Source organism: Gekko japonicus, unplaced genomic scaffold, assembly GCF_001447785.1.
Source record: "Gekko japonicus isolate JY-2015 unplaced genomic scaffold, Gekko_japonicus_V1.1 scaffold540, whole genome shotgun sequence".
In the NCBI taxonomy this organism is placed as follows: Eukaryota; Metazoa; Chordata; class Lepidosauria; order Squamata; family Gekkonidae; genus Gekko; species Gekko japonicus.
The window spans coordinates 906,827-929,853 of NW_015173690.1; the positions used below are offsets into that span (position 1 = coordinate 906,827).

Consider the following 23,027-nt stretch of genomic DNA (forward strand, 5'->3'; position numbering starts at 1 on the left):
ATGCAAAGCAGATAATGGCAGGTTGATGCTTGGCTGGGAAAGAGATAGGGTTGCCAACTCCAGGTTGGGAAATTCATGGAGATTTGGGGGGTGGAGCCTGGAGAGGGTGAAGTTTGAGGATGGGTGGAACCTCAGACAGGTACAATGCCACGGACTCCACCCTCCAAACCACCCATTTCCTCCTGAGTAACAATTGTTGCCAATCTCCAGGTGAGGGCTGGAGATCACTGAAAATCACAACTGCTCTTCAAGTAGCAGAGATCAGTTCTTCTGGAGAAAATGGTGGACTCTGTGTCATTATACCCTGGTGAAGTCGCCATGGCATATTGACGCTGAGTGCCCAAGGCCTTGGCACTCTCCAAGAGCCTCTTGCTAGAGCTTGTTGTATTTATTTCCACAACGGGCCTTATTTCTAGTCATTAATAAACTAGCTAAAAAGCATCGGACCGAGTACTGATCCCTACAGTACCCCACTGCTTACCACCCTCCACTGAGAAAATTTCCCATTTATACTCACTCTCTGTTTCCTATTAATTAGCCAGTTTTTGATCCATGAAAGGACTTGTCCTTTTATCCTGTGATTTTTGAGCTTACTTAGGAGCCTTTGATGAGGAACTTTATCAAAAAACTTTCTTGAAGTCATGGTAAACAACATCTATTGGGTCCAATGTTCCCTCTAAGCTATGGAGTCTTGTGAACAAAAATTCTACTTTGTGAGCTACTGGCATTAAAGTTGTGAGCAAGCTATTTGGCTACTGCATAAATTAGTTTGCTCTGGAGCCATCTTTCCTGAGCTAAGAGAAAAATGTGTGAGCCGGAGGCTAAAAAACTGTGAGCTAGCTCACACTAACTCAGCTTAGAGGGAACACTGATTGGGTCCTCCTTGTCACATCTTCCCCTTTTGGAAGAATATTAAACAAAGCTCATTTGACCTTTTATCTGAACTTGATAAAAAGTTCATCCCAGGCTAGATAATTTACCAGATAAACATAGCACACCCCTAAACACATTTACTCAGACGTACATCCCACAAAGCACTATGTATTTTCTTACAACTGAGCAGAGGTGCAACTTGAAGCAGCCAAGAATAAATAATATGTATGTAAACTGGAAGTTGTAAATGATCCTACATATGCAACCAAATAAGAATGATTATATTCATACACTATGGAAAACCAAGATGTTTATGACCAGTTAATATCTTATTTTACATGGGATTCAAAATATTTTGTAACGCCCCCAAATCATAAGAGATTTTTAGCACTTCCTTTTAAAAGCCTATTTCATAACTTTATACATTCATGCAGAATAAAAAATGTCTAATTTTTGTATTGAGTTGTTATACTTTTAGCTGCTGTATATGTACTGGAATTCACTGCAACCAAACCATATCAGGGCAATTAAAGTGTGCTTTATTAATTAGTGAGATCTTTATAAATTTGGATTGTAATAAAGAAAACAACAATAAAACTAGATATCATAACCAGATCAGTATTTATTTTCAACAGTTATGTCAGTATCAAGACAGCTCTCACAATATTTACATTTATGTAATTCCTTTATCAGTCTATTTGTAATTTACTTGAAAATTTGTACTCTGAAGTTTCTTGCCCAACAACTGTTTGAAGTAGCCACAGTTCATTGTACCAATGTCCACTAGCTGGCCCTAGCACTGTAAAACATCTGCAGTATAGCTGAGCTATCAATTGCTCTCCACCTGTAATATAGCATAACAAATACTAAAAAAAAAATGACACATGTGCATGGCTGGGGCTTCTAATGGACTTCAGGTATAATACCCTATGAACCTTTTTCAAGCCATGAAAACTACAGCTCTTGGCACAATCCTTTTCTGACCTCATCTTAAAGTTAACTATTTTAGACTATATTTATTTTGCCTTTTACCCTCTTTAAGTAGGAGTAGGATATCTCAGCTTTGGCAGTCTTTGCTTGCATTGTCATATTTTGATATGATTAAGAGACTGGAATATTAGAGAAGTTCTTTGTTGATACCAGGCACAAGTATCACTGATTTCAATAACTGTATTGAAGAACAGGATTAAATTAATCCCATTGATATAATGTGAATAAGAAACATTAGAGATACTTCTTGCAAATTTCTGATGAAGGCAGGTGACTGTAATGCAACTTCTCAACTCAAACATTCTCAAACCTTTTTCAAGTCAGAACCAGAGCTCTAAATCAGGGCCTAATTCAAAACTGGGTCTACTATCTGTGCTTCCTGGAAAACTGACTGTGTGTGTGTGTGGGGGGGGAGAGATGATAACCAATACTGCGCAAGAGCTTGTTAAACACAGGATATACTCTTGCAATTCTGATCTCGGCTGTCACTGCCTGCCAATGTTTATGCGAACTGTAGTTCTTTTTACCTTATAATTTTCTTGGCCTCCTAGTTCAAACTATAATTTTAATCTATTTTGATAGGAAATGATAACCAGGAATACTGAAATTGGGATTACCACCCCTAATACAATGCTGGTTACTTGCAAAGGCAAGGACTATTGCTGAAACTGGGTGGGAGTGAGATGAGCAAGGTAGTGGGGGACAGGCATCTGTTTGTGGCATGGAGGGATCTGTTGCAACCATCCTTTTTGAGCAACTGCAGAAACCCTAGAACTTTTTCAAGGGTTCAGCTAGGTCACATATAAAATAATATTGTTTTTCAAGTTAAGCACAGGGATGGATTTGCTCCATCATTTCTAAAAGTAATAAAATGCAGATTAACACATTCAAGATCAATTAGAAACCTCCATGACTCATCACATTGATGAACAACATATTAGGATACATCTTCCCACCACTTTCTTTGCATTTGCTGCCTGAAGGAGTTCCCTGCAAACTGGTTGCTTGCCTTTTCTCGTCCACCTGTTTTGTCAGACACCCTCATTTTCTTCACCGTCTCAAACTGATGATTTGAATAAGAGGCAGGGTCTACAAAGCCAGAATGTTTCCTTCTTGGAACAAACTGCAAAGCTTTCATCCAATCCCCAGTGTCTTTCAAACTCATTAAGATTTGCATCATTTGGTCTAGAGTAAGGTTTTTGGCACCTTCCTCCCACTGCAAGTATTTGTCCAAAGGAAGCCGTGCTGTTGCCAGTTTCAGCCGTTTTGCCTGGGCGAGAGAGACTCCTTTCTGTATTGACTTGTCAACTAGGGATCCAATTATATAGATTTTATCATGCTCAAACTTTTCCATTATGTTAGGAGAATCAGCAGTTAAGTAGACAAGCTGATCTCGTGGGAAGACTTCAACATGACTCTGTTCTGTCACTGTCACAAACAACTTATCCCATGCTTCTCCATAGCGTTTGAGAAACACTTTATGATAAGGACCATCCATGTTGAGATTACAGTAATGCAAATGAAATGGGTCTACAGCTCTACGATTGACCCCTTCAGCTTCCATCATCTGTTTCACTGCATTTTCCATTTCTCTGTGTGACATGCTGTTTTCATAGGCCATATCGAACACCAGAGGCTGACCAAAGAGCATAGACTGAGCAGCCCGCCAGTTGAATATAGCATCCCCTGACTTGGACCAAAACATCATCAAAAATGTATTCTTTACCTCACCATCATTATTTTCATTAGCTTTTTGTATCTCTTCCTCCCTTATTTGCTTTTTTTTTTCACGCTTTTCTTTCTCGGCTCTCTTTTTACCTTCCTTTATAGCCAGGAATTTTAAATACTTGCTTTTTGAAGCCTTACTAGGATATTCCATTAAGGTTTTGAATTCTTCTTCACTGATATGTTCTGGAACAGCTCTACCCAGCAATCTCCACAACTCAATCAATTCTCTAGTAGCTGCTAAATTGGAGTCGTCATCATTCTCTGATGTTTTCTCACTGATTTCTTCTTGTGAAACAGATCGCACAACACGTTTCCATCCATCCAAATCTAATTTTTCAGTGCTGGCTGACGAGGAATCCTTACTCAACCAAGGAGACAAAACAAATGTTCTGCAAGTAATTACTTTGCAAGGCTTTATAAAAAATGACCCCCTTTTTATCCCATCTTGTAGAGCTAAAGGGAAGACAAGTCTTCTAACAACATTAAACAGATGCTTGTTGGAAATGTTCATTTTTGGAAATGTGGTATCCAACAGTTACCTGCAATTATATATAGAAAGATAATTGCAAATTAGCAGACATACGCAATAGTGAAACTGTTTCTAAGCATATCTTAAAATATTATAACAGAAATATATACGTCCCTGGCTACAGATTGCCAGTTGAAGTACATATTCAAGTCTTGCAATACCTCAAGGAAGAATGGTTAAAACTGTTTAAGAAAGCAAGAAGCCTTTAGGCAGCTAAAGATGATGGAGTGAAGGTTATGGGCTATAAGAAAGCGGTGGTAATTAGCTGTGATGCTTTTGCAAAGCTATTTACTGAGAAAGTATCTCAAATACTCTGATTTGAATAATGGTGATAATACAGCTGAGACAAACCTCAACACTGCATCCAGCCACTTTATGGATCACCATGAGCTAGTTATTGTGATATATACAGCCAAGATGCTAGAATCTGTGGACGCCAGCTCTTGTGCATTACACTCTTGGCTATTCTGGATATTTAAAGCTTATAAACATCACATCAATGAGTCCATCATAAACCAATCCCCGACCCAGGGTACATTTAATTGTGCCTTAAAACAAGCGATCATTTGTCCATTACTTAAACAAAAATGCAGCTAATTTTTGCTCTGTCTGTAGCTTGCCCTTCCTGAGCAAAGTGATATTAAAATTGGTCAGTCTGGTTTCATGTCTGGCTATAGGATAGAATGGCACTGGAGTTGTAGAAAAAGAGCTGCCGGAGCTCATTAGCATAACTCATTAGCATAACTTATTTGCATATGCCACGCCCCCTGACATCACCGGAAGTGACAGAAGGCCACACCCCCTGACATCACCGGAAGTGTGTCAGAAGGCCCGGCTACTTACCCTCCTGCTTCATCCTCATTCCCAAACGGAATGAGGATCGAAGCAGAGGGCGGGGTAAAGAAGGGGGCGGGGCTTCACCACGTGACCGCCCCGCCCCCTAGAGGTTCTCTTCCGGAGCTCCGTACCTGAGAGCTCCCCCCCGACTAGAGCCCTGGGATAGAATGGCACTGGTGGCTTTACTACATGATCTCATGTTATTCAATAGCTATGTGAAGCCCTTGGGAAGAAATAATTTGTGGATTTGGCAAGGGGTGCCACCAATATGCTGATGAAACCTAGCTCTACATTTCTTTATTCAAATCGCACGGTGATGCTATAGAGTGTCTGTAGCTGAATGGCTAAGGGTAAACAAGCTGAAAGTTAATCCAGACAAGATGGAGATAATGTTGACTGGGAAGGCTGAGGTCCTAAAGAGCACGAGGCTCCCCACTTCCGATGGAGTCCATCGTCTTGGTTAAGAGGCTAAGGGCAAGTCTGGATCTAGTTTTACTGCTGCAGAAGCAAGCTGATGCAGCCGCAACTCTACCAACTCTACTTAGCATGGAAAGTGGCCCCCTACCTTGATTCATCTGACCTGGCTGTGTAGATTCACAGTAGGAGGAGGAGATTGAATTTATACCCTGCCCTTCACTACCCAAAGGCATCTCAGAGCGGCTTACAAACTCCTTTCCCTTCCCCTCCCCACAACAGACACCCTCTGAGGTAGGTGAGGCTGAGAGATCTCTGACAGAAACGGCTCTTTTTCAGGAACAGCTGTGCCAGAACTACAGCTTGCCCAAGGTCACCCAGCAGGTGCATATGGAGTGGGGAATCAAAAACCCTGCTCTCCAAAATTAGAGTCCACGCACTTAACCTTGAGACTACTAAAGTACCTGGTCTCGCCATCTACAGTCTGTGCTTGCTGTGAATCTAAGGAAAGACCAATGAACTGACCAACAAGACAGATCACCGGATATGTTAATATGACTGTCACAATCAACTTAAGCAGTATTGACTACAGATCCTGCTAGCACTTTATATTATAATATTATAATTTTGTATGGTTTTAGAAGGTTTTATGATTGCATAACTGTTATTTATGTGGTTTATTTTCATGTAAGCTGCCCTGAGCCTGCTTTGGCGGGGAAGGTGGGGTATAAATTTGAATAAACAAATACATAAAGCACTCTATGTGGGTCAGCCCCTTAAAGACAATTCAGAAACTCCAGCTGGTGCAGAACATTGTAGCCTAACTATTATTGGGTGTTAAGTGGAATCTTCGTATCACTCTGACTCTGCAGACACTCTGTTAGTTACTAATCAGTTACTGGGCTCAATTCAAGGATGTAGGTATCACTTAGAAAGCTCTTAACAGCACTGAATCCATGCACTCAGACTATCTCACCTGCTGTTTTTCACTGTGATACCTTTGCTCATCAGAGCAAAGCCTTCTGAAGGTGTCACCTGCAAACATGTAAAATCGGCAGCTGCCCATTCATGTGCATTCTCTGTAGTAGCTCCCACATTGTGGAATGGTCTGCTTGAGGCTATTAGAAAGGCCTCCATTCTTCTGTTGTTTTGCAAAATGTGAAAAACAGAATTGTTTAGGAGGGTATTTATGTAGTGAGAGTACAGGTGTGGTGTAATGGAACAGCCTGGTAAGTGACCTGTATTATTAGGAATAATGTGCTTTCCCCCTCCAGTTCTTTAATCCCAACTCTACTGCATTACATTGTTTAACTAGGAATCTCTGATGTTAGATTCAAATGTTGTTATCATTCAAATGATATCATATTTTGTTATCGGTTTACTGATTGACAGAATAGTTCTGTGATACGTAATCCACCTAGAGTCTCTGTGAGAAAGGCAGACTATAAATGAAAATAAATAAAATTAGGATTAAGACTGCAATGGGCAAGAAAGTACAATACTTTAAAGACATTGATAAGGAATTTATGCAGGTCATGGAAGAAAATGAAAACAACACAGAAATTTGAAGAAAGGCATCACAGTTCTTTAGCCTGTTACCATGATAAGCCTTTGCCTACCTGATCTTATTTTGGTGTAGTGGTTAAGTGCGCGGACTCTAATCTGGGAGAACCGGGTTTGATTCCCCACTTCTCCACTTGCACCTGCTGATGTGACCTTGGGTCAGTCACAAGCTCTGGCACAGCTGTCCTTGAAAAAGAGCAGTTTGTGTCAGAGGTCTCTCAGCCCCACCCACCTCACGGTGTCTGTTGTGGGGAGGGGAAGGGAAAGGAGTTTATAAGCCGCTCTGAGACTCCAAGTGAAGGGCGGGATATAAATCCAATCTCTTCTTCTCTTCTTCTTTTTAAATGACCAAAACACAGACTAGTCAGTATGGTACCAGCTTCTCCTTTGCAGACATCTTAATTTACAACAATGTAGCAATAATCCATTTCCAAAGCCTGAAGTAATTTTTTTTTACAAATCTACCTACCCATTTACAAAGAAAAACCAAGTGACTAAAAACTGCTGTATGTGATTATTCTACTTATAAGGATACAGAATGGCCTGCTGGAAGAATAAAAGTCAGGTGGCACTAATATATAGTGAAATAAATGAAAATGGATGGGACAAGATAGCAGCCGGCTTTAAAAAGAAGGCTGTCCTATTTCAAAACATGGATGTTTTGTATGCTGGAAGGCAGTTTGACAATGGTTAAGAATTCTCAGTGTGACTGTGTATTCCTGATAGGCTATATGGTCACTTTATTTATTTTAACATATTTCTTGCCTGTTGTTTACCACCTTGATCCTTTGGATAAAATCAGCACAAACATGTTTTACTACAAATGAGCAATCTTCATGTTGCTTTGTGGCCAGTATCTTTCCCTTCCCCTCATGTTTTTTTTTCATTCCCCCCGCACTTTCAAACATTATGATTGTTAGGCACCGTTTATGTAAGATGCTCTTGTGTTTTTTAAAGGGAAAAAGTTGGGAGGCCCCTGGGGAAGAGGGGGAAAACAAATGGGAACTCAGCTCCTCAACAATAGCAGAAAATTGTGAAGACATATTAACAGTGTCCTGCTTGTCTAGTTTTATAACTCATGCAGTCTAGTGCTATAACCCAGATAGTAAAAGGTAAAGGTTCCCTTGCTCGAAAGCCAGTCGAATCCGACTCTAGGGTTGCGGTGCTCATCTCCGTTTCAAAGCCGAAGAGCCAGCGCTGTCCGAAGACGTTTCCGTGGTCATGTGGCCGGCATGACTAAAAACCAAGGCGCACGGAACACTGTTAGCTTCCCACCGAAGTGGTACCTATTTATCTACTTGCAATTTCTTGCTTTTGAACTGCTAGGTTGGCAGGAGCTGGAACTAGAGACAGGAGCTCACCCCGTCTTGCGGCACCCGGGTCTTGAACTGCTGAATTACTGACCATCCACAGCCTGCAGTTCAGCGTCTTAACCACTTGAGTCACCGCAGCTACTGTAGTAATTAATACTGATTTTTGAGTCTACATGAGCAGAAAGCTGCTCATTTATCTCCGAATCTGAGGTCCCGGTCACACAGCGAATTTGCCGCGGGAGAGCCACGGGTGGTGGGCGGATTATTGGGGTGTGATCACACCGCAACATCTGGCAAGTGGAGCGCACCCGTGGCCAACCTGTGGCATACCGCTGAAAAAGTGCAATTAAAAAACAGTACCTCGCATGTAGTGGCAAACGGTTTGCCATGGGCTGCCTCTGGACTCCTGCGGTGTGATCACACTGGCCCCTCGGTAATGCGCAGGTGGGGAGGACAGGACCCGTGGTTTGCCGCTGATGCGTCGGATTGTGTTCTGGCAGCTCTAATTGCACGGGAGCAATTAGCCACGCCTCCCCCCACGTTATCCGGCCTGTGTGACCGGGGCCTGTGTAATGCAATACAGGAAAGAAGAGCATTTTTACCATCCTTTCTCAGTCATATCATATGAAAGAGCATGGGAAGAGGGGATTATTGCCACTTTTCCTTCAAGGCTAATAAATCCTGCTCCCAAGTGACTCAGTGGTAAAGGGGGATAAGAGTCCTTAAAAGCTTGCAGCATCCTAAACTGAAGATGAATGAGTGCAGAGAATTAGTGACAAAAGGTTAATACCTTCCTGGGCAATAATGTCCCATTCCAGGATACTTAGAAAGTCTATCAAATTCTCCCTCTCATGCCTTAAAAAAAAAGTTTGACACTCAGCCACTTACAACATTCCATAGCTGCGTGCAGAAACAAGCATACTAGTCCTTGTTAGGCCATGGGGAAGGGGGGGGGCTTTAACAAAATGCATTCTAATGTCAGGAAACACACAGAAAATCCTCATCTTCTCTCTGTGGCCTTATTTCCTGCTCCACTGGAATACTTGCGAGTATCAAATTGGCAGCTAAAAGGCCGAATGGGATTTATAAAAAAATCCATTTCCGCTTAAGAAGTTATAACAATAACTTTTTCCTGAAGATCTATACAACGTCAATGGCCTGATGGGGTCTTTAGCATTACGCCAAGCAGCTGATGACATAGACTCTGCGCTACAGGGGTGGAGGAGTCCTCTCTTGTATCAGAATGTATCTCAGTCTATCTTTTCAAAACTCGAATGCTAATTGTTTTCTCTCTCTCCATCCCCTACCGTAATACTCACCTACAGTAACTGAATCCACGCGCTTCCTCACGCCACACTTGCCCAGTCCGTTACCAATCGCCTTCCCGCCGGAAGCGAGAGCAACACTCTCATCGGAAGTTACGACTCGGCACGACGGCTCCGCCAACGGACAAGTTCCGCCTTGATCGGGGTAACTTTTGAGAGCGAAGGGAATCGCTTCCACTGATTGGAGAGCTACTAAGCCAATCACTAAGTGCTAGAACAACCTACTAAGCGGGTGCTGAGGGAAGGTTTTGCGATCGTTCCCTTCCTGCGGGCTTCTGGGGCTTGTGCGCATGCGTCGTGGGTGTTAGTTTTATCGTTGGCTTCGGAGAGCTCTGTAGGAAGGGTGAATGTTGCTTTCAGGCTGAGTCGTCATGAGTTTTCTATTGCCCAAACTAAGCAGGAAAAAGGAAGTGGACGAGGCTATCAAGACCGTGGCCGAGAAAGTCCTGGTGCTTCGCTTTGGCAGAGATGAGGATCTTGTCTGCTTGCAACTGGATGATATTGTGAGCAGGTGTTTGGGTCTGTAGATCGAGCACTGGGGTGTTTTGCATGTTATTCGTATTTATTTGTCATGGTGTACTGGATTAAGCATTTCCCGGGAATAATTTTCTACCACAGTTAAAATAAAAATATTAAAACGTCAAGTGAAGCCCTTACTTTCTCCGCTCCTCAAAAGGAGTTTCTGTGTACCTCCCTCTGTGGTCGTTTACGGCTCCTTAAAATAAATATTCTTTATCCATAATTTCGTAGGACTTTCAAGGAAGAGTTTTCTTGGACTATTTTATTGATTCTATTTTATGGATTTATCTGCAGGTACAGGAAAATATTGAATTCTAAATTGCTTTGGACGTTATTTAAACAATCACTTTAAGAGTATTTGTACTGATGTAAGCTGCCTTCAAAGCAGGGAAAAGGTGAGATGGTGGTGGAAAGTGCTGTCAAGTCACTGCTGACTTATGGCGACCCCACAGAGTTTTCAGGGCAAGAGACGTTCAGCGGTGGTTTGCCATTGCCTGCCTCTGTGTCATGAGCCTAGCATTCCTTGGAGGTCTCCTATTCAAATACTAGCCAGGGCTGCTCCTGCTTAGCTTCTGAGATCAGATGAGATCAGGCTAGCCTGGCCTACACAGGTTAAGGCAGAGGTGGGATACAGACTTTTAAATACAGTGGTGTAAGCATGTACACACTTAAGAGTAAGTCGTATTGACCTCAATGGGATATATTTACAAGTCAATAGATATAAGATTGCAGTGTGTGTGTGTCTAAGTACATGCCCACAGTAATACATTCCTATTTCCATTAGTATTGGCCAACAACTTCTATGGTGGAATAAACTCCTTATTAGCATATAGCAGAACAAATGGTGAAAGCTACAATTCTACACATTTGTTTGGGAGCTGGCCAATTCAAGCCAGAGGGACATAGTACTATGTAAACATGCTTAGGCTTCTACTGAAAGTGTGCTGTGTGACTAGAGATGTAAAATTTCCGGAAATTTTGAAGCTTGGAAAAAAACCCGGGTTTTTTCCGTTTTTTTTTCGGGGAAAAACGGAAATTTTCGGGAAAATGGAAAAAAATGCTACATTAGCATTTATTTTGTCTTTTCTAGATTGAAAGTCATTCTGTTACTTTAGGAACATAAAATATGACTATGGACATTTTTACTTGGCATGAAATTATCACAACTAGCATATTAAAAATATAGTGTATCCAAACAATTGTTACAAACAGAATACCCATCCACATGCAAAAACAAACCTGAAACCTTTTTATTTTCTTCTGACAATAGCACCTCCTAAAGAAAGAAATGCATCTTGTTCTTGCATTGGAGAGTTCAGTTTGTAACCTAGGACTTGCTTGTCCTCAGTGCACAGAAATTAGATCAATCTGATGTCATATATATATATTTTAGAAATTATTTGGAAAATATTTGAACACCTTAAAAGATTTTATTCATCATGTTAAAATAAAACGTTCCATAATCAATTTCTTTTCTTTTCTTTTCTTTTTTCAATGTTTCCAATTTTTATTAAATGAGTGAAACAGTCACATAAATGTGTAATACCCCAAACAATTACCATCTCAGCTTTAATTATGTAGTTTGACAATACCAAGCGACACTGCCATTAGCCTCATGTATTCAGATAACATCATTTCTTCATGCCTTGTTTGGTGTAGTGGTTAAGAGCAGCGGACTCTAATCTGGAGAACAGGGTTTGATTCCCCACTTCTCCACATGTAGCCAGGTGGGTGACCTTGGGTCAGTCACAGTTCTCTCAGCTGTTCTCTCAAGAGCAGTTCTCGCAGAGCTCTCTCAGCCCCACCTACCTCACAAGGTATCTGTTATGGGGAGAGGAAGGGAAGGAGATTGTAAGCCGCTCTGCAACTCTGAGTGAAGGGTGGGGTATAAATCCAACTCTTTTTCTTCTTCATAAGACACAGTTGTATTGCACCTTCAGTTTTCATCTTACTTTCAACAGTGAACTAAAAATTGTTGTAGTGATTTAAGACTCCATTTCTTATCCTCTCATATAAGACCTAATATCTTTCCCTCTGAATTTCTACAGCTCGCAAAAACAGCTCATGACTTAAGTAAAATGGCTACAATTTACTTGGTAGACGTAAACAAGGTGCCAGTATACACCCAGTACTTTGACATCATTTATATTCCATCAACAGTCTTCTTTTTCAATGGACAGCACATGAAAGTGGATTATGGGTAAGTTGCTTTGCATACGTTTATCTCACCTACTGACAACCCCACTTTATATCAAAGTCATTTATGAAGTTTCCAAGCTGCATCAACACGTAGAAGAATAGTGTTCAAACTGGGAGAGATGTGATTTAGTATAAGGCTAATATTTGTCTGTATTCAAAATAGTTCAATCCATAACTTGACTAAATAAAAAGTAATTCTGGAAGAGCAGCTATATACATGGAGCAGCCCCCCCCAAAAAAGTAAAAGTAACAAATGAAGGCATTAGAGTAATTCCTTACGAAGAAATTAACACATTTGTGTTTTCTTTGGTTTAGGAGAGGGAAAGCTGGGAGGCATGCCAGAGATTTATGAAATTATGCCTACAGTAAAGACATTTTTCTCATTATATAACACTAGAGCTTGGGGTCATCCACTAAAATTGATAAGGAAGTAGATTCAGGACTGACAAAAGAGAATGCTTTGCATAAAACAACATTCATATTAAATTTACTACCATTAATTATGACCACTGACTTTAAAAGGGGATTAGACAAATTCTAGGATGTTAGGTCTCTTAATGGCTATTGGCCCTGATTGCAAAAAAGAACCTCTAAATTCAGAAGCAATATATTTGTGGATAACCATTGTGTTATGTGCTTTCTAGAAGCATCTGGCTGGAAACTATCTTAGGAATGTCCTGATACCTTAAAAGACTGAAAAATTACTGATTGAACTGGTGGAGTACACTGGCTAAGAGAATGAAGTGTGACCTGGGAAGTTTTATTTCTGCCAATAATTCACTAAGTGGCCTTAGGCAAGTTGCTCACACCAGCCCCAGCAAAATGAAAATAATACTAACTAAACTTACAGGGCTATTATAAAGGGATTAAAACATAAGCATGTGTTTGAAGTACTTTGAAGGGCACAATATAATTCGTCACACTTCAAATAATAAACGTTTCAGAATGTAAATTTTGTAGAGTTGTAATCTGCTGCCACTTGCCTTTCTTTCCTCTGTAGATCTCCAGATCATACTAAATTCATTGGAAGTTTCAAAACAAAACAAGACTTCATAGATCTGATTGAAGTGATTTACCGTGGAGCAATGTGTGGAAAACTCATTGTCCAAAGTCCAATTGATCCTAAGAATATTCTGAAATATGACCTCCTCTACCAGGACATTTAAATGACCCTATGGAGATGAACAAATTTTGGGATGTGAACTTCAGAAGTCTGCTTAGCCCAAACCTTCTTCAAATGTGTAACAACGTTTGAGATCAGAGGAATTCAGACTTATCCTCAGAATCATATTGGTCACTATTGGAAGACGGATATTCTGTCATGAGTTAACAGGAACAGCTATTCTCACTAAATTAGGTTACATGATTTATTCCTAATCTATTAAAGTAAAAGAACCTCTTATACGGAGGTTCTAAATAAATATGTCAAGGCTACTTCTACATAGTAATCTAATGTTTAAATGTTGCTAATTCTTTAAAATTAAACTAGTTCTATTAACTGGTGTGATTTTCTTAGCAATCAAATGAGCATCACCATGAACAAAACTAATCTTCAGAAATGTAAGACATTCTGGTGTTGCTTATATTAAAATGGATAGTAGGTTCTCTGCTAAAGAATGGTGATAGAAGCTTATTGTTTATGGACTTAGGTTGGCTTCTTACAGACTCAATAGTGTTTGGATTGTTGTTCAGTTCTGCATATCTTTAATTCAGGTGTTTTTAAGTGCAGTGCTGCAATAGGGAAACCTGAGTAAGGCTAAACCTAACTTCAGACTAGGTATTTTGCACTTATTATTTGCATCATTTGTGCCCCACCCTTCTCCCTAAGTGGGAACCCAAAGCAGTGTACATTGTACTGCTCTCCTCCATTTAATCTTCATCACAACCCTGTGAGGTAGGTTGGGCTGAGTGTGTGACTGGCCTAAGGTCACCCAGCATGCTGCCATAGCAAATTCAGGATTAAAACCTAGATTTTCCAGATCATAGTGTGAAACTCTGGCATCACACTGGATCCTATGTACTAAACTATCCCTTCATCTACATCTATTAACAGTGCCATACAAAGCAGAGTTACACAGCCACTAGGCTTAAAAGGGTACAGTTCTACTTAGGATGGCACAGTAAGTGGGTTAGTTTTTCACTAGCTCAGGGAAGGTCATTCTGCCTCCCCCTTCAAAGGCTGTAACAAGGACTGTGGGAGCTACATGGATAAAGGTCACATGAGGCAGGGCTGTAATGAGAAGGGCAGTTGGTTGAGATTGCCCCTGCCTCCTGTTGTGGCAACAGACATCTGGTAGGATGCAATCTAGGGGGTTTCTAAAACAGGTTCACACCAATATTTTTCAAAGAAAACTCTGCCATAAACTCTGTTTATTTTATGATACTGTAAAACTAAGGAACAGCTGCTACATTCCAAAAGACACAAGTTTCCATTAAATAAAATGTAACTATAATTCAGAATAAGACTTTACAGAATATTTTCATGATTATTAACTCTTCTTCATGTCTAAATAACATTTTGTGTGTAATGTTACACAGGTGAGCTGCAGCAGCTATAAGGCAATATGCCACTTTTACTAATGACAGGAGTATGAGCAATATGTGAGTTTAAGTTTTTTTCATAACTCTTCTACTCCTTGTTGCAATAGGAGAACGAATAACGTGTGCTTTAGTGCTGATTTTCAGTTCATTCTTAAGATATTTGAAAATGGACTGTAGACTAGAGGAAGGAGCAAAACCACGCTTTTCAGTTCCTGTAGAGACTGTAGGACAATCTGTTTTCATGGAGTGGCCTACTGCTTTATCTAGAAGTTTATTATTTGATATCCATTTACGGCAATGCCTCTGGATCCATTCCTGCACTTGGCAATTACCTTGTGTCTGGTGCATTGTGTGGTGAGTAGAGTCAACAAGAGCAACAGCATATACCTTGTTCATAACCTCAGCAGTTCTCTGCATGAGCAAGTTAATGAAAACCAATCCTCCATAGCCATGAGCAATGAAAGCCACCTTCCCAGCTGTACTCTTTGAAATGAAGTGGTCCCAAACATACGTCATATGCTCTTCAGGGCTACTGTTGTGTCTTTTGGAAATTACATGTGATGACGTTAAAACACAAGAAGATTTTTCATCTGTCTTCAGAGCAAGGAAATTGTCATTGGGATTTAGCACAATCACTTCCCAACTGCACTGTAGTGCCATTGTAATGAATGGTATCTGAGTACCATGTTGGAGCCCTTCATGAATTGTGGCCTTTTGATCCCACTGACCAGCACGAAAGACTCCTCGATCTTGAAGAAGAACAACTAGAGTCGTGCAGTTCCTTAATACATTCTCACTCATGAAAATGAAACTCTTAGGCTCACTGTCTAGAGCATCTATTGGGATGTAAATTTTTTGCAATTTGCAAACCTGTTCCAAAATTTCATAAACATACTGGGTAATTAAGTGTCCAAGAACTTCATAACGTTCATGATTATTGTTACGTGAATTGCTATAATTAAAAATAAAAGGTTCATTGGTATCTACATGCCTAAGTTCACCATTTTTATTAAAGTCATAGTTCAGTTTTTCTGGGCACTTGGAACCATATATTAGTTTTCTGAAGCTCAGATCCTCAATCATTTTCAACCACTACAAATAAAATAGATGGAGAGAGGCTATGTCATAAAGGCATACTTTTTCAGGGAAATATTTTCAAGTTCTTTCAACATCAAGAATATGGTTGACTGTCAAGACCTGATTTTTCATTAGATATTGACTCAAATCTTAGTTTTAGTAAGAGAAATAACAATTCTCAGCATCCTCCACATCACCCCCTCATCAGGGCATGACAGCTTACAAGATCTAATTAAATTAGACATGTTTACACCTCACTGATTTCAGTGTGCAAACTGGGCATACTTCTAATTGAAAACAATGTGATATACACTGTGATCTTAAACAGACCCTCCAGAAAGGGTTAGTGTTTAGTTAACATTTATAGTTATTGATTTACAGTAGTGCTTAGAGTGTTGTACTAGGACCTGGAAGACCCAGATTCAGAATCCCACTCTGCCATGGAAGCTGGCTAGATAATCTGGGGCCAATCACACGTTCTCAGTCTAACCTACCTCACAGCATTGGCACGAGGATAAAATAGAGGAGAACAACATAACCTGCTATGTATAAAATTATAAAATATATGTAAATATATACTTACATTCATGCTTCCTGAAAGTAATCGCAAAGGCTTCTAGGCACTTCTGTTATTCTTCAGAGGTCCGTCTAAACAGATGCAAGCATTATGATGGGCTACAGATCAATGTCTCCCTTTGTCTCTTCTAATAAATGTGTAATTATAGTTCCAATTCCAAGAGTCTGAAGCAATTTATAAATAGACCATTGTTCAATTATTTCTTTAAAATCAGATGTAAAATATGTACTATTTGCATATACTGAGAAAAATGTAAGCCATTTGCCACAAATCAGTGCTTCTTAAGCTTGTTTACTAAATACCACAATTCTGGTTTCTTTATGTTTGAATACCACCACGTGGCATAACCACCATGTTGGCAGAACTCTTAAAAGACTCCCATATTATATCTACTAGTGGTTTTTTTTTTAGTACGAACATAAGAAAAGCCATATTAGATCAGGTCAATAGCCCATCTAGTCCAACACACTGTGTCACACAGTGACCAAAACCCAAGGGCCATCAGGTCCACCAGCAGGGCCAGAACTCCAGAAGCCCCCTTACTGTTGCCCCCCCCAAGCACCAAGAATACAGAGCATCACTGGCCCAGACATAGTGTTCCATCTATAATTTGTGGCCAATAGCCACTGATGCACCTTTGAGACTAGCAAGATTTGGGGGGTATAAGGTTTTGAAAGAAAGCTCCCTTTGTTGGATATTGCATATCCAATGAAGGAAGCTTTGATTCTCAAAACCTTATACCCCCCAAATCTTGCTAGTCTCAAAGGTGCTACTGGACTGGAATCTAGCTGTTCTACTGCAGACCAAATGGCTATCTTCTGAAACTACCTCCTAAGTGTGTCTCATCAAGGACAATGCTCATTTTCTGGCACCCCAATCCTCAGAAGCAGATGCTGCATTTCCCCTTGCACTTGGGGCCAAAAGGTTACCTCTCAAAACACTGTTCTGTCATTATTCTATAATAAATGTATAATTTTAATATTTTTTTTTTTTTTAATGTTGTAACCTGCCCGGAGTCTCAATAGGAAAAGAAAATGATAAATGAAGTAAAATTAAAAAATCATCAGATGCAGTAATCCAGCAGGCACGGGTCCTTGAGCATGACAAAAATGAGTTCTGTATGATGCCAGCTATGGAGCTGCGGTGGCTCAAGTGGTTAAGACGCTGAACTGCAGGCTGTGGAAGGTCAGTAGTTCAGTGGTTCAAGACCCGGGTGCCGCAAGACAGGGTGAGCTCCTGTCTCTAGTTCCAGCTCCTGCCAACCTAGCAGTTCGAAAGCAAGAAATTGCAAGTAGATTATGATGCCAGCTGCGGTTCTGTCGAAATTGCATTTAAAGGGTTTCAGTGCGAAGCTAGACATTGGTTTTTAGCTTACTGTCAAACTTACTTTTCGTCTAATAACAACTTTTAAGGACTTCCTATTTCAGATAGTTGTGAGATATGGATCACCTCTTTGAGCTACAGCTGCTGATACAGGTAAACCTAAGTCACAGCCTTCTCATTTATTAGCGTTTTAACTCGCAATTTGCTTCACTGGGTTCGAGTCCACAAGGGCTGGGACAAATAATAATAAAATAAATCTGCCATGGCGATTCGAATGCCCCAGGCATGACACACTGAAGAAAGCCCCACCAACTCAGAAAGAACTCGCTAATGCCAAGTCCACCGCCTACGGCGTATAGAAGCAGCCTTTGGCTCCGTTTTAGGGGGGGAAGACAATTTTGCATGCTACGCCGAGGGGGCGGTGTGAGAATAACGGAAGTAAATAGCGGCGAAAGGGGCGTGTAGTTGAAGGAATCTGGAGACTAACGCAGCAAGCCAGCGTCCGAGATGCCGAGAACTGTTTCGTCGTAGAGGCCCGAGAAAACCCACTTTGACGCGCAGAAAGTGAGGCAGAGGCAGAGCCCCAACGGTGCTCGACAGCTGGGCCCGGAGAGAACCTAGAAAGGGGAAGGCGAGGGGAAAGTGGCCTTCGGCAACAAAACCGCTTACCGCGGCTCTTCCGGTCTCCTCCAGAGGGGCGGCGCCTGTTTCGGAAATGGCGGGTGTCCCTGCTCAGGGAGAGGCCGGCCGCTGCACTCGGAGGGCGCAACAAAGGCGAGCGGCGGGGGAGGATTTGCGTGGACTTTTCTGGCCAGGTGAGAGAGACGAAGGGGGGCGGGAGGCGTCGTGGCCTCGTTGCCGTCTGCCGTAGAAAGGCCCTCCCTCCCTCCCTCCGCGGGGTTGTTGGCTCATTGTAGGAGGGCGAGCAAAGAAAAAAGGCTTCGATACAACTGGTCGTCGCGCGGGAGGCTCGTCTGTCCCTTCGTTGACAGGTGTTCGCGAGCGAGACGAGATAAGCAGTCCGAGCTTGTTTACTCGGAAGTAAGCCCTGCTAGGAGTCGATTGCGGCATTACTGTCAGATCAACGGGAGAAACAGACGATATATGGTTTTATTTTCTGAAGTCTTTTTTTAGTGCTGCCTCGCACTGTACGGTGTTAAAGGCTCTTCGATTTTGTGTTTTAATCCGGGCTAATCAGCTCCTGTGCTCATTTGTTATTTTTGTGTCCTACAAGAAACATCACAGTGATAGGGGGGGAAAGCAGTCCAGGGGTACTCTTGACACAAATAGGATTCATTGCAGTATAAGCTTTAGTGAGTCAGTACTCACTTCATCACATTTAGTTTGCCTTGTTTCTTCAGGTTCAGGGTATTCATTGATGTATTTTTCTGTCAGAATTTCTGTCACCTTAAGATTTGTCTGATAGACTGGAATCTAGCAAGTGGAGCATACATTATGACCGGCTTCATCCTAGGAAAAACTGTTTAATTTCTGCAGGGTGACAAATGCTTAATGTGTTAGAGGTCCCAATAAAAGAAAGTTTGAAACCTTTGAGTGGATCCTAAGAAGCTATATTTTGTGATTACACACAGCTTCTGTTATTCCCTTCTCCAGTTGATTATTGATCTGTGCCACATTTGTATTCTTCATTAAAACAACATCCCCCTCCCAAAAGCTGCTGTACCCTACTTCTTACAGTTGTTAGAAAGAATTTGTTGTTGTTCAGTTGCACAGAAGTCCGACTCTTCGTGACCCCATGGACCACATCACGCCTGGCCTTCCTGTCCTCCGGAGTTTGCTCAACTTCATGTTCATTTCATCGATAACACTGTCTAACCATCTCATCCTTTGCTGTCCCCTTCTTCTTTGAGCTTCAGCTTCAGTATCCAGCCTTCCAGGGAACAGTCAGGGTTGATTTCCTTTAGGATTGACTAATTTGATCTCCTTGCAGTCCAAGGGACTCTCAAGAGTCTTCTCCATATCTGTATTTTCTTCATATCTGTATTTTCAAAAAGAAGTGTGCATTTAGAAGGTGCAGAAAAATCTATGCTTTACTATCCTAATTATAACTGTGATAAAGTTGTTTATTAGCTCAAAATGCTTACTAACCTATATTAAACAGTATTGTTTATGCATATGTATTTTGTGACATAGCTTCAGATCACAGGCTATTAGATTGTCAGATTCAGGTTCAGATAGCACCTGTGCAGTGATCTTGGGCTACTCACGTTCTCGACCTAACCTACCCCACAGGGTGTCATGAAAATAAATAAAACGATGAAGGGAAACAAGTCTGCCACTCTTAGCACCTTGAAGAGAAGGGAGGATGAAGATATATTAGAGTGATAAATTCATTCACAGAGAATAGGCATTAGGTTATTAATTGATGGATTTCATAGTGGAACCCCTTATACAGGGACAGCTAAAACTCATTATAGAAACATTCTTTACATAGCTTAACACTGATAACAAATTCTTGTGTGTAGGGGGAGGTAATCAGTCGAATTTAGGTACTGGAAACAATCAGAATGTTCAAGGAGAAGGCAGACGTCTTTTTTTGGAGAGCACAGTTGTCAGCCCAAAGACTCCACATGTTTGTTGAATATAAGAGAGCATATAGTATTCTGTTCCTGTAGGATGTTTTTTGAGTGGGAGGGGGTGTCCCTCCCAGCATGCAAGATCAGCTTTCTCATTCTTTTGGTAAGCCTATCTGGATACACATGGATCTCTGCTCTATGTTTATCCAATTCTCTCTTGAAGCTGTCTACCTTCTCTATCATATGCGTAATTTTTGTAAACCTCTATCATGTCACCCCTCAGTTGTTGTTTCTCCAAGCTAAAGAGCCCTAACCTTATTAACCTTTCTTCACAGGGAAGGTGTTGCATCCATCATTTTAGTTGCCCTTTTTTGTACCTTTTCCAATGCTATAATATCTTTTTTGAGGTATGGTGACCAGAACTGTACACAGTACTCCAAATGAGGTCGCACCATTGATTTATATAGGGGGATTATGATACTGTCTGATTTGTTTTCAGTCCCCTTCCAAATAATCCTCAGCATAGCATTTGCCTTTTTTATTGCAATCTCACACTGAGTTAACATCTTCAGTGAGTTCTCTACCAAAACTCTCTCTTTCCTGGTCAATTACTGCCAGTTCGGACCCCATCAACGTATATTTATAGTTAAGATTTTTGGCTCCAGTGTGCATTACTTTGCACTTGCCTACGTTGAACTTCATTTGCCACATTGCCACCCACTCTCCCAGCCTTGACAAATTCCTCTGGAGCGCCTCACAGTCCTCTGGTGTTCACAACTTAGTATCTGCAAACTTAGCCACTTCACTGCTTACTCTCAGCTCCAAATCATTAATGCGCAAGTTACAAAAACCACCAGACCTAATACCAAGCCCCACAGTACCCCACTGCTTACCACCTTCCACTGTGAAAATCGCACATTTATACTCACTCTCTGTTTCCTGGTAATCAAACAGTTTTTAATCCACAAGAGGACTTGTCTCATGACTGCTAAGTTAGGAGACTTTGATGTGGAACTTTATCAAAAGGTTTCTGTAAGTCTAAGTAAACATTGACATCAGTGGGTTTCAAAGGGCATAGTGCTGTATAGGATTGTACTGTTAACAGGCTTTTCTGAGGGGTGGACCTTCTCCATCAGGTACTTTTATAAGGTTGTAGCCCAAAGTGGACTCTGGCTCAGAAAAGCTTAAAAGGTAAGGTAAAGGTTCCCTTGCTCGAAATCCAGTCGAGTCCGACTCTAGGGTTGTGGTGCTCATCTCCGTTTCAAAGCCGAAGAGCCAGCGCTGTCCGAAGACGTTTCTGTGGTCATGTGGCCGGCATGACTAAACACCAAGGTGCACCGAACGCTGTTACCTTCCCACCGAAGTGGTACCTATTTATCTACTTGCAATTTCTTGCTTTCGAACTACTAGGTTGGCAGGAGCTGGAACTAGAGACGGGAGCTCACTCCGTCATGCGGCACACTCGGGTCTCGAACTGCTGAACTGCTGAACTACTGACCTTCCACAGCCTGCAGTTCAGCATCTTAACCACTTGAGCCACCGCAACTCCTCAGAAAAGCTTACATAAAAATAAATGTGCTATAAATAAAAATAAATGTCTTAGTCTTTTAAAGTTTAGGATGAGGAATAAAAACAGTTTTCAGTTAATATTAATCGTGCTTTGGATTAACCTACGTACTTAAGAAAAAAAATGAAATATATAGAGTTGTAGTAAAATGTGTTCACCACATGTGCTGGCCTACCCTTTAGAGTATAAATTGTAGCAGTGATATGGACAGTCTCTGAGGTATGTGGATTCTAACTCATGAATGGCTTTAGATATAAGACCTTGAATTAAGGCCAAAAGCTAATTGGCAGCCAGAAGAGTTGCTACAAAAGGAGTTCCTAACCTGTACTAGACTGATAGATTCATTCACAGAGAACAAGCATTAGGTTATTAATTGTTGGAACTCACAATGTAATGTTACAGACAAGGGCAGCATATGTCTTGTAAAAACTCAATGTAGGAACATTTTTTACATAGCTTAGCAGTGATAACAAAAATTGGGGGGGGGGATCAGGGGTTTTACTACCCCATCTACCACAGGAAGATCCACTTTTCCCAAAGCATTGAGATTACATACCGGCATCTTGTGTGGATTTCATCCTTTTAAATTTTATCCATTTAGAACAGCTACTCCAAGATGGGTAGTAATGAAATATTGGTAACGTCCAACTCCAGAATCTGGAAGTCCCTCCTTCATATGAGAAAACATTAGTCCCCTTCATTCCACATGCATCAGCAGTGATGGTCCAATAAAAAGAATGGTACCACATAAGAGCCATCTCCAACACACAAACCAGTTACTGAAGTTGTATAAATCTCTGCATCGAGAGCAGCTGAAGTACAATCCTGTACAGAGTCATTTTATTATATGTCCATTGAAACTAGTAAGTGTAAACTGAACTAACTGCCTAGATTATAAAAACTTAATAGATCCAAAACTGGTGTTAACCCAAAATGCAGACTTTGGTGATAATTAAGATTAATCCTAACCATAACTCAGGAAATTTAAGCAAGAAAGGAGAGAAGGAACAGACAAGCCTGAATAGAAAAAAGGAGGAAGGTGAAAAGCCTATGAGGTATCCTTGGGATCCTAACTATAGTTAGAAGATTTGATGGCATTATCTGCACTCTACCTG

The 23,027-nt window shown here is 41.0% G+C and overlaps 4 protein-coding genes across 4 annotated transcripts in view; 2 read left to right on the forward strand and 2 right to left on the reverse strand.

Moving 5' to 3' along the window:
• Positions 1–1,518: 1,518 nt before the first annotated feature.
• On the reverse strand, positions 1,519–4,125 carry TRMT10C (tRNA methyltransferase 10C, mitochondrial RNase P subunit). Its single transcript, XM_015423145.1, has one exon. It carries the CDS (start codon positions 4,100–4,102, stop codon positions 2,801–2,803), a length of 1,302 nt encoding a protein of 433 aa, XP_015278631.1. The 5' UTR covers positions 4,103–4,125; the 3' UTR covers positions 1,519–2,800.
• Positions 4,126–9,901: 5,776 nt separating this feature from the next.
• Positions 9,902–13,738, forward strand: TXNL4B (thioredoxin like 4B). The gene is made up of 3 exons (XM_015423152.1): positions 9,902–10,075; positions 12,140–12,291; positions 13,291–13,738. The coding sequence occupies exons 1-3, from the start codon at positions 9,944–9,946 to the stop codon at positions 13,454–13,456; spliced, it is 450 nt and encodes a 149-aa protein (XP_015278638.1). The 5' UTR covers positions 9,902–9,943; the 3' UTR covers positions 13,457–13,738.
• Positions 13,739–14,820: 1,082 nt separating this feature from the next.
• Positions 14,821–16,497, reverse strand: LOC107120443 (putative protein FAM172B). Its single transcript, XM_015423141.1, has 2 exons — positions 16,492–16,497; positions 14,821–15,923 (listed from the first exon to the last, which is right to left on the reverse strand). Exons 1-2 carry the CDS (start codon positions 16,495–16,497, stop codon positions 14,898–14,900), a joined length of 1,032 nt encoding a protein of 343 aa, XP_015278627.1. The 3' UTR covers positions 14,821–14,897.
• A 2,026-nt stretch (positions 16,498–18,523) lies between these two features.
• Positions 18,524–23,027, forward strand: part of SENP7 (SUMO1/sentrin specific peptidase 7) — a 60,298-nt gene continuing 55,794 nt past the window's right edge. The window contains exon 1 of the mRNA XM_015423143.1: positions 18,524–18,623. Coding sequence (XP_015278629.1) covers positions 18,524–18,623 — 100 coding nt within the window. The remainder of the gene's footprint in view (positions 18,624–23,027) is intronic.